Consider the following 11,061-nt stretch of genomic DNA (forward strand, 5'->3'; position numbering starts at 1 on the left):
CTCTAGGGCGCGGGCGTCGCGGCGCTCCTGTGCTAATGCTAACTAGACTCTGACCACGCTGACTTTGCTCAAACTTGGCAGTAAGAGTAAGAATGCATATCCCTATAAGCTCCATATCCACCAGGGACTGATTTTGGTTACGGTATAACGGTATGGTAGCGGTATAAAATTACGATACCAATACATTATACCGGTAGGCCGCGCGGTTCCGATATAAAGGTATCGCTACCATTTTAAAATAATGGTACCGGTACTTTTTCCGGTATACACCTTAACCGTTATTATAGCCAAACTGATAAAAGGGCTTACGAGCTTACACTTACATAGACAGCTTCATCCAATAGGAACCAAGTAGGCGCAAGGCGCGGGCGGCTTGGCAACGACGCCTAAGCTGATAGGGTGCCTTTATGAAAGCGATTAAGGTACCCGAAAAAATAACGTTATTTTTCGGTAGCGAAATAAATTTATTCGTCTACCTAAATGGTTCGGATTAAACCGGTATGACGTCATACCATTATTTATAGGTATCGTTTTTTTTTTCGGTTATGCAGTCCCTGCTTGACATAGGGTACCGTCCGAACGTGAAAAAAAAGGAGCCCGTCTTAGTTATTATTATCCGGCGTTGATTTCAAATTGTAAACGAGCTATACCAGGTGCAGCCTGTAACACGAGCAAAAATTAAACTGTAGTCTGTATATACTCCCCAAAGTAACCAACATTTGGACTTTTAAAAACAGTTTGTATTTTGATCTTTAACCAAAGAGTAAAGTAAGTATTTTTAACACACCTTAAAGTTTATTCTAAGACGCAATCTATTGCGAATTGTGTTATGATTAAATCGTGACAAGCAACAATTACACAGATCAGAGCTTACATTAAGATTAATATTTAATTTATATGAAAAATAGGACGTCTAAAGACTTCATAATTTTTTAAAGTTATTGAACTAAATTTTTAATGTTTGAGGAGTATGATTTGCTCGAGTCACAGGCAACACCCAGTATAACCCGCTTGATGATAGCGGTTACCGTAACATATAAATGCGCATTGCTAAGATAATCGTTGCTGTCCAGCCAGTTTTTGTCCAGCTATTCCTGCTACGATGCTGCCTTTACTTTCTCCGTTAGATCAGATATAGGTCAGTCAACCTTACGACCTATTTATCTTGATTCTTGACACGTTTCTCTAGTTATATCATGGACTGCGCGACGCGCGAGTCCAACTACCAAAAATTACACGCACGACATACCCGCGAGGGATAGTCACAGACCAAGCTCATCCAGCCGCGGTGCAATGGCCGGCCCCGGCCTGGGGCAACCGCCTTCCTGATCACGGTACACCCTGCGCAAGGTTAGTATGATGTTCTAACTCCACCAGCCCTTATATGTCGCCGCAGAAAAATCTTAATAGCGCCATTTACTTATAGGTACAACGACATCTAGCGGGCAATTGGGGAGTTCGTTTTGTATTGTAAAAAAAAGTTTGAAAATTAATTTTGTTGTAATGAGAACTTATCTTATAAATATTGTAACGATGGTTTCATCTTAATTTGGTTTGTAAACTACAATTCGTAGTTATTATTGAACTTTAAAGAAAGTAGAGAGTATGTCAACGAATCGGAAGTAGTTGTAAGTAGGTATAGTAAAAACTTATTTTCATGAAAACTACTTACGTCATGTAACAAATCAACCATACGTCTTGGGGATGTCACTCAAATGTCGCCATCTACCATGGTGACATAAAGGAAAACATAATTTGTATGTTCTAACTGTTCACTTAAATTAATAATACCAGTAAACATCAATGATAACAGATATTAAACAAGTATGGTCTATTCCAAACCCTCTAAAGTTTCTTCAAAGCCCGTGTGAGTGTGGCCAATATGATTGTTGACGAGGCAAGTATTCAACCACTCACACTTCTCTCGAATGCTTGTGTACCCATTGCGTGTTGGGAATTAAATTAGGTTTTGCTTAAGGCTAAAAGTACAGTTACTCCGCCATACCTAGTTTTCGTAAATAAACTCCTCAGCTGCCGCCCTACTTAACTCACAACCCTATTCTTAACTCCTCGAAAGTTAAGCCATGTTTCTCTGGATGTCCATTAACTATTAGGTACACCGCAATATGCCTTTTTAGGGTTCCGTAGTCAACTAGGAACCCTTATAGTTTCGCCATGTCCGTCTGTCTGTCTGTCTGTCTGTCTGTCCGAGGCTTTGCTCCGTGGTCGTTAGTCTGAAATTTGGCATTGATATATAAATCAATAAAGCCGACAAAGTCTTACAATAAAAACTAAAAATTTTTTTTTTTAGGGTACCTCCCCTACACGTAAAGTGGGGGTGAATTTTTTTTGCCTCAACCCTACAGAGTGGGATATCGTTGGAAAGGTCTTTCAAAACTAATAGGGGTCTTCAACAAACATTTCTTGATAAAGTGAATATATTCGGAGATAATTTCTCCGAAAGAAAAAAAAAAGGGTCCCTCCAACTTTTGAACCATAGGTCCAAAAAATATGAAAAAAATCTTGGAAGTAGAGCTTAAAAAAGACATTAAATGAAAACTATAGCGGATATGATCAGTTTAGCTGTTTTTGAGTTATCGCAAAAAGTTTCCCCTTCATAGTAAAAAGACGTACACCTACAGTTCATCCCTTGGTTGTTACAATCTACCATACTTTAAGCTCCAGTTTAGCTTATTGTGACGGAAGAGTAACTACGGAACCCTACTCTGAGCATGGCCCGACATGCTCTTGGCCGGTTTTTTTAAATTCGGCCCGCTTCGCTAAACGAAGTTGGCACTTTCCGGCTCCGTCGAGCAGAAAAATAGCATGCACAGCTCGGGCAGCAAATAAGGAAGCTTCTGGATCACATGTTTGCCGACCTCGACTTCACCTAGCTCGGCCGCCCATTGCATTTAGAGCTGAGACATTTCTTACTTTACTGCCCTAGGGCTAAGTATGATGTACTGGTAATATACAAATTGCTAGTCTTGCTGCGTCCATACCTAATATAAAGGTTGATTTAGAAGGAGACCCCTAAATTACGACGCCAGTGTCTACCGGCAGCACATCTTCAGACCGTTTAGACGATGACTAATTTTCAGCCGCCTAAATCTCGCCGCCAGTGACCAGCAGACCGACTCTATAGTCGTTTACACGGTACCTTTTCAGTCCCAGTATAAGTCAATAGGCGCGGGGGCAGCGAGCGAAATTTCATCAATTTTAAACTAAATTTATTTTACGGTTTAAATTTACGTATTTTTAGTCTCTCACGCGACATGTTTCGGAGAGCCTAGTTCTCCTTTCTCAAGCACTAACAGTGCGATCTCTCTGCGCGCCGCATCGCACGCTGCGCGCGCGCTGAGAGATCCGGTTGGAGGATGTCTTGCACTGTCGTTGTAGGCACTGCAGGCAGGCATAGTGGTGTGTTTGGGTTTGAGTCACCTAGCACTTGTAGCGACAAACAGCACGACCTCACTATGTCCACTACACTGTCACCACACTCACTGGCCTTCTGCTGACGGATCATAGGCTTCCATGCTGGCGGCACAGCCGAGCCGCTATACCGATTGAAATAAGGGCGCCGCCCAATCTCCATCGCTTCACGTATTTTACTTGGTACGTAACATTTATCCCCTACCAGTATTAATATTGCTTTGTCGAATCGAAGACAGTGCGACGTACTTGTATCGAGGGCGTGCTCTGCCACTGCGGAGTTGCTGCAGTTCATACTTCGTTTGTGTTCTAAGAGTCTAGTGAACACGTACGATGCGTCCGGTTTCTCCTATGTAGGATTTAGCGCAATCAGGTATCTCGTATACGCCCGGGTTACCCAGCGGATTCTTGTCATTTGGAGAGCGCGAGACATTTCTAATCTTTACATGAATTGCCCTAATGCTAAACCTCCGACGTAATAGGCGTCCAATTTCGTCCGTCACTCCTTTAATGTACGGTATAGGTAAGTAGGTGCTCTCTCCGCTCTATTTGTATTATACGGATTATAACGAACCTTTATCTGAGCAGGTGTTGGAGTGGTGCAAGTGCGGCACCGGCACGCTGTCAGCGCTACCCACTGTACTATGGGCGGCGGGCGCTGCGGCTCTCGCCCGGCGGTTGCTGGTCGTGTTGTTCCGACGTAGCATGTTCCGGCGCGCTCCCTACTGGGAGCTGGCGCTGCAGGTATGTCCAGCGAGCTTATGGCGTGTACAACATTCAGCCGCAGAGATAGTTGACAAACAAATTTTTATACAGGGGGGTTAGTTATTTCTGTAGCTGACTGTTCTCGAGGCTCGCGAAAGGCCGTGTGGGGATGAAAGCCCGGAGCGTTAGAGCGTTACATGCGAGGCGCTTTCCGCGAGCAAACGCGGATAACTAATTCCTGTACATATGTACAAGCCCTCAACCAATCCTCAACCTTTGACGCCCCGGCCCCGTGCACAAAGCCACACCTCTTAGTCTGATATGTTATGGACGGTTTCAGTAAAATTACTTTTATACTTATATAAGCACTCGTACTAACGAGTGCTTACTACTTATTTGTTGCAGCACCTGCTGTTCGTGTGGATGGTGATCTACAGCGTGCACTTCTGGGTGGTACTAGTGCGGCTGGTGAAGCTGCTGATCGACGTCGCTTACAACGAAGTGAGTTGCCCACGTTTGCATGTCACATCAATTATCCATGTCGTTGTCTTCATCGGTGTTCTACCCGACGAACTAAAATAACTTTAAGTAAAAGTGAGACTGGAGTTCAAAAATGACCCCACGTGTATGGCGAGCGAGTCAACTGACAGCGCACATTTGGAGAACGTTCAATATTATAATGCCGCGCAAGAAATTCACATATACGGTTTTTTAGTTAATGGGAAGGGGTTAGATAGAGGGAAATTATTAAAAAATAGTTTCCGTCACTGTTTTTACCTTAGCTTGCAGTGTGATTATCATCCCTATAAGAGCAATAGACTGATGGTCCATCGATCGGATAGGAAAGTAGGATGACTGGTAAGTTTAAGATAACGCCAAACCGAGCGTGACGAGCTCTACGTCACGCCAACGACATTTTTATTGAGTCTATATGACCCTTCTTTGTTGCTTCTGTCTTGACAAAGTGGTCGTAGTCATAATTTTAGCGATTAGTGACGAACTTCGCATTTGAATACGCCGCCATTCTTCTCTGTTTGCTGCCTTTCTGACACATTCGTGTGCCTACCCATACACACATATCAACATGAGTTTGTATTTATATACAGCCTAAAGGCCGTCTTATGTCTGCCTTTCCACTGAGGTGTAGATACTTGAGAGGGAAGGAGCTGAGCGGGAATCAACACATAGTATTGGCATTAATGGCATTGGTTGTAATCCAGTGGAGAAGAGATGTAGATTACAACCAATGATATTGGTTGATTCCTGCACGCCTTCGCCTTAGTGGAAAGGCAGACTAGAGTTGAGAATTAATTTTACAAACCTTCGGTTCCCCCATCTATTTCAACCTGCTATCTGGTTCGTACTTTCACGATGTTCTGACTCCAGACCATAGCAGCACTATACGAGCCGGAGCACTTCCGGAACCCCCGCAACAAGTACATGCTCGAACAATGCGCCGTGTGGTGCGTCAGCGTGGCGCCCCTCGCGGCCTGTGTGCGCACACGACGGCGCCCGCGCCCGCCGCCGCTCATGATCTGGTACGTCTGTGGCGGTACACGTCAGGGTGCTAGAGCAGTGCGCCGTGTAGTGCGTCAGCGGGGTCCCCCTCGCGGCCTGCGTGCGCACACGACGGCGCCCGCGCCCGCCGCCGCTCATGATCTGGTACGTCTGTGGCGGTACACGTCAGGGTGCTAGAGCAGTGCGCCGTGTAGTGCGTCAGCGGGGTCCCCCTCGCGGCCTGCGTGCGCACACGACGGCGCCCGCGCCCGCCGCCGCTCATGATCTGGTACGTCTGTGGCGGTACACGTCAGGGTGCTAGAGCAGTGCGCCGTGTAGTGCGTCAGCGGGGTCCCCCTCGCGGCCTGCGTGCGCACCCGACGGCGCCCGCGCCCGCCGCTGCTGATAATCTGGTACGTCAGCAATCCTAATAATTACTTAAAAGTCTTAAAACTATTATTTATTATGACTTAAACGACACTGATAGTGATGACCTCAGTTGCAGCCTAGCCCCTTGGAGGCGACTCCAAGAGAGCTGCAAGCTTTTTTTTTTCAAGTTTTACGAACAGAATTAAGTACTGCGTCCTGCGAGCACAAAGCTTCAGGAATAGACACGGCGAATCATGAGCCTCATAGATGAAAGCCTAAGTAGTGGCCTACCTTAAGTTGTGGTGTTCAAGCAGTTCAAGTGCTGAACAATGCCCTCAGGCTTAGGGAATGCATTCTAGATCTCGCACGAAAAATCTAAATCGAGATTGGCACGAGATTGGGTGTTTCGAGATCCCGAGCGATATGCCGACCTGATCGAGATCGAGATTAATCTCGACGAGATCAAGATTTGACAAAGTAATTAAAAATGTGTTATTTTGATCAAAAATTTCGTATATATTTCTTACTTATTTAGGATTCGTTACGTCATATTTTGAAAATGGAGGGTGGCATGCGGTGAAGTTAAGCGAGCAAAAAAATATAAATAATTGTGGGTATGCTAATACGAACTTATGCTATATTGCTGAAGACTTATAGTATAATAGGTATAACGTGCGAAATGTATAATATAAAAATGTATAATTGAATATTATATAATGTAGTAAACATATATTATTACCTAAATTGTTGACTATAACAATGAATTTGAATAATACTGAAATAAATTTATTTTATTTCAGTCCTATCCTAACCTACTTTTTGGGTAGCAGTTTTTTTATGTGGGGGGTCACAGTTCTAACCTAACCTAACATACATTTCTGGTAGCAATTTATTTCTGAGGCTTGTGATGCTCAGGTTTGTTCTGGTTATATGAGATAAATAAATAATAAATAAATATTATAGGACATTATTACACAAATTGACTAAGTCCCACAGTAAGCTCAATAAGGCTTGTGTTGAGGGTACTTAGACAATGATATATATAATATATAAATATTTACAAATACTTAAATACATAGAAAACACCCAAGACTCAGGAACAAAATATCCATGCTCATCACACGAATAAATGCCCTTACCAGGATTTGAACCCGGGACCATCGGCTTCATAGGCAGGGTCACTATCCACGAGGCCAGACCGGTCGTCAAAATGAGATCGGTCGTGAGATGTTATTTGTTTTTTTAACTTATACACAGTGTTTTTATTGAATTGCGTTAACTCCGGGGTTTCGGTAAGTACGTTTAAGGAAACTAAATGGCATAGTTAATTTTCAAAAAAAATATTTTTTTTGTTTTTTTTTTACTATTTTTATTTTTATAAAAAGTAACTAAATGTTGCATATAGGGTTGTTGTAACACGGGCATTACATTTAACTCAACCAAACAATTGAAAACTGTGACATATCAATGTCATTTCTAACATCGATCGTCCGAGATAGTACGTACGTTTAGTAGCAAATGTATGAACTCGCACTAAACACTAACTAATAAGTAAACAGGTCCTAAAGCAAGTGTACACGCTCGTAAGGGCCTTATAATATAAAAAGTTATGATTGATTATCTCCGAAATGGAGTTAGTTAGAATATCGGTATCTTTGAGAAAGTTACTTAATTTAAGCTCAGGAATGCACCCTCGAAATTAACGCAAATCAAAAAAAACACGGTGTATACGTAATGAAGATTATATAAACCGGAATGTGTAGAATACTTGTTATAGGAAACAGCGGTATTTACTTTTACCTGATACTAATTGAAAATAAACATTTCGTGCATTATTTTTAACATTATTAAACGTTTTGAACGTACAAACGTTCAATTGAACTTGATACAAAAAGTTCGTATTCCTTACGTTACGCGCCCGCTAAGTTTCTTCGGCCGGTTTCACGATTCTTTCGGCCATAGCGCGCCACAGTGCTTTTATCGTCAGCTAACCCTAAAGCCGACCGTAAGCACTTCCTGAACAACATGAATCTCAGGTCAAAAGGATACTTAACTCAAAACAAAGTAAATTAATCTCTCAATCTCGAGATTTCGACCGAGATTGCAAAAATCGAGATCTTCTGTCAACGAGAGAACGAGAAAATTCGTGCGATATCCCGAAATTGTGAGATCGACATCCTCCTTTATGGTATGACGAGGTCTTGCCACGACTTGGTCTACGTGTGACTAATGATGATGATTGATAAAAAAACTATCCTATTTCCATTTCCTTCCCCGGGACTGAAACTATCTCCATACCACATTACATACATACATTTACATACATTTTCATAGAGGTAACAGACTGACAGACAGAGTTACTTTCGCATTTATAATATTAGTAGGTAGGGACAAAGAGAACTTGAAATAGAGGAGGATCGTCAAAGAAAACTTTGTAGCCACAGTAAATTTACTGCCATCTTTCGACACATGATTAAAACTTTTAGAACGCTATTTGACATACCTGGCACAACCCAAAGGTTATGGCACCATCGCTCGAAACGATACCGCCATAAGTACCTTTGGTCTTTGATCTATTAGATGGCGCCACTTTTTTTATATTTAACACATATGAGTGAAAAAATAAGGATCAAAGTCAAATAGCGTTCTAAAAGGTTTAATCATGTGTCGAAAGATGGCAATCAATTTACTGTGGCTATAAAGTTTTATTTGACACTCCACCTCTACCTATGTCAAATTCTCTTTGGTATAGATAATACCTGTCTCGTATTAACATTGTGTAGCTAGCTAATCGTGTAACTAATCGTCATGAATATCAGGATAACGACGTCCCCCTGGCAGCGGCGCGAGATGGGCCCGCACGGGTACTACCTGCAGCGGCCGGCGCCGCCGCCCGCGCGCGCGCCCGCGCCGCCGCCGGCCGCCCCGCGCCGCGCCTTCTCGGCGCCGCAGCTTGCCCCGCACCACAATACTCGCAAACACTCCAAGTCTATCTGAATATACTTTTGTATAAACAATTGTGTCTAATTATTTCAGCCACCCTAAACATTCCATAACTATCCCGAAATGGTCTGTGTTTGAGGATAGGACAAAAGTACATTGATTCTAAGTTTGCAACCTTCGTACAACCTTCCCGTGTCTTGAAAATATTGGATCCTAAGGTCTCAGCCATCGTAGGAACCATTAGATATAAATAAATTATATTAGGGTCCCGGCTACCGCAGGTATATTATATCAAGATATAAATTAATTCTAGAAGGTCACAGTTGTTGTGGGTACCAATCTGGTGTCAGCTACGGTAGGGTAGGTGTACATGTACATTAAAATATAACTTAGTGTCTAAGGTCACAGCTGTTGTAGGTACCGTACGAACACGTACAGGCACCATCAGATATATGAATAATGAGAAGTGACCTTTAGTCGACGAAACAGGATTGTCGACGAAACGGTCCAGCGAGATGTGGTACCGCGACCGCGTGAGCTTGAGGGCCTACGCTAGCTGACGCGGACGCCCGTCGCGTGCGCACGCACGCGGGTGCTATTTGTAGGTGAAATCCGCCGCACGCGTCTGCTTCAGTTAGCGTCGCTCATACTATTTTTCGTTAACCCGCTCGTCCGCTCCGTGCACCCGCGCCAGCTAGCATAGGCCCTGAGGATATATTTTTATTTTATGTTATAGGAGGCAAACGAGCAGACGGATCACCTGATGGTAAGCGATCACCGCCGCCCATGGACACCCGGAACACCAGAGGGGTTGTAAGTGCATTGCCGGTTTTAAGATGGGAGTACGCTCTTTTCTTGAAGGCTTGAAGGTCATATCGGTCCGGAAATACCGCAGGCGACAGTTCATTCCCCAGTTTAGTTGTGCGAGGCTGAAAGTTTCTGGAAAAATGCACAGTTGAGAACTGCCTACCGTATAGGCCCTAGGGCGATGGCAAAAAAAAAGCGGCAGAGATTAATCCGAACAATTCCTCGGAGCACTCCCCGTTACCGTTATACATGCGATAGAAAATGGAGAGCGAAGCCACATCTCTACGCAGCGCAGAGTCAAGCCGATCCGAAATACGCAGGCAGTCGACAATTCGAGTCGCTCTTCGCTGGATGCGGTCCAGAGGGAAAAGCTGGTACTGGGGTGCCCCTGCCCATAGATGAGAACATTATAGGTAAGCGGTGCGCCACAGCACACAGAGCTTTTTTTAAGCTAATTTGGTCTTTCCCTCTAAATGGCCGAGGAACTGGACTTCATTTGAGATGTCGACGCCAAGAATTTCGATACTGACTGTGGCAGTCAGGGGAGCTAGTGCTCTCAAAACGATTTGATACGACTTAACTTTTTTGTTGATGCCGCTGATTTGCAGCGTCTCATTGATATGCAGAAGGACTAACGTAGGTGACAGCACACAGCCTTGGGGGACACCAGCATTCACAGACATGGAGTCTGAGCATTCACCGACAACTACGACCTTGATGCTTCTGTCTGCTAGAAAGCTACTGACCCATACACATAATCTCTCGAGAAGTCCATAGGATGGTAGCTTAGAAAGAAGTGCTTTATGCCAAACGCGATCGAAGGCCTCGCCAACTGTGCGTTAACCTTTCGTATGAGCCTGGCAAACATTTGGTTGAATATATATGGAGCAGATCTACTCCTAAGCATACGCACGGTTAAAACTGTTAAGAGCCCATTTATGATCAGAACCAGGTGCAGTCTCCATCAGATATATCAGAGGGGCTAAGGAGCTCATAACATCTGAACACACTTTATTATTAGTGTCTCGATAATAGAGCCTTTGTTCAGATATTTTTGTGGAATACTTATCCAAATAGAGATAAATCTCTTACAGTTCGCTGTCCAAAATATCTGTTACAGTCTAATTGTTCTACATAATAGACATATTATTGTTAGATACTTTTGACGCATAGTTTGATTACTACCCTCGTATTCACAGAATTCGTAACATACTTGGATGTAATTTGTTTTTAAAGCTGACTGACGAAGGTGAACTAGGCAAAAACTTAGGTATAATGTATTTTTTCATCAGAAAAGAAACCATACAA

At 43.4% G+C, this 11,061-nt stretch overlaps 1 protein-coding gene and 1 non-coding gene across 4 annotated transcripts; one reads left to right on the plus strand and one right to left on the minus strand.

Annotated features, from left to right (window-relative positions):
- The first annotated feature begins 393 nt into the window (after nt 1-393).
- Nucleotides 394-10,184, plus strand: LOC133523944 (uncharacterized). Of its 3 annotated transcripts, none has more exons than XM_061859663.1 (5): nt 957-1,897; nt 4,021-4,176; nt 4,543-4,638; nt 5,524-5,675; nt 8,823-9,020. In XM_061859663.1, exons 1-5 carry the CDS (start codon nt 1,883-1,885, stop codon nt 8,998-9,000), a joined length of 597 nt encoding a protein of 198 aa, XP_061715647.1. In that variant the 5' UTR covers nt 957-1,882; the 3' UTR covers nt 9,001-9,020. The 3 variants fall into 3 exon arrangements, with proteins under 3 accessions (XP_061715649.1, XP_061715647.1, XP_061715650.1); XM_061859666.1 differs by lacking the exon at nt 957-1,897 and adding an exon at nt 3,402-3,615; XM_061859665.1 differs by lacking the exon at nt 5,524-5,675 and having other exon boundaries at nt 394-1,897; nt 8,823-10,184.
- LOC133524645 (U1 spliceosomal RNA) lies at nt 1,197-1,358 on the minus strand. The gene has a single exon (XR_009800413.1). It is a non-coding gene; the product is annotated as a U1 spliceosomal RNA (small nuclear RNA).
- Nucleotides 10,185-11,061: the final 877 nt, after the last annotated feature.

This window comes from Cydia pomonella, chromosome 13 (genome assembly GCF_033807575.1).
Source record: "Cydia pomonella isolate Wapato2018A chromosome 13, ilCydPomo1, whole genome shotgun sequence".
Taxonomy (NCBI): Eukaryota; Metazoa; Arthropoda; class Insecta; order Lepidoptera; family Tortricidae; genus Cydia; species Cydia pomonella.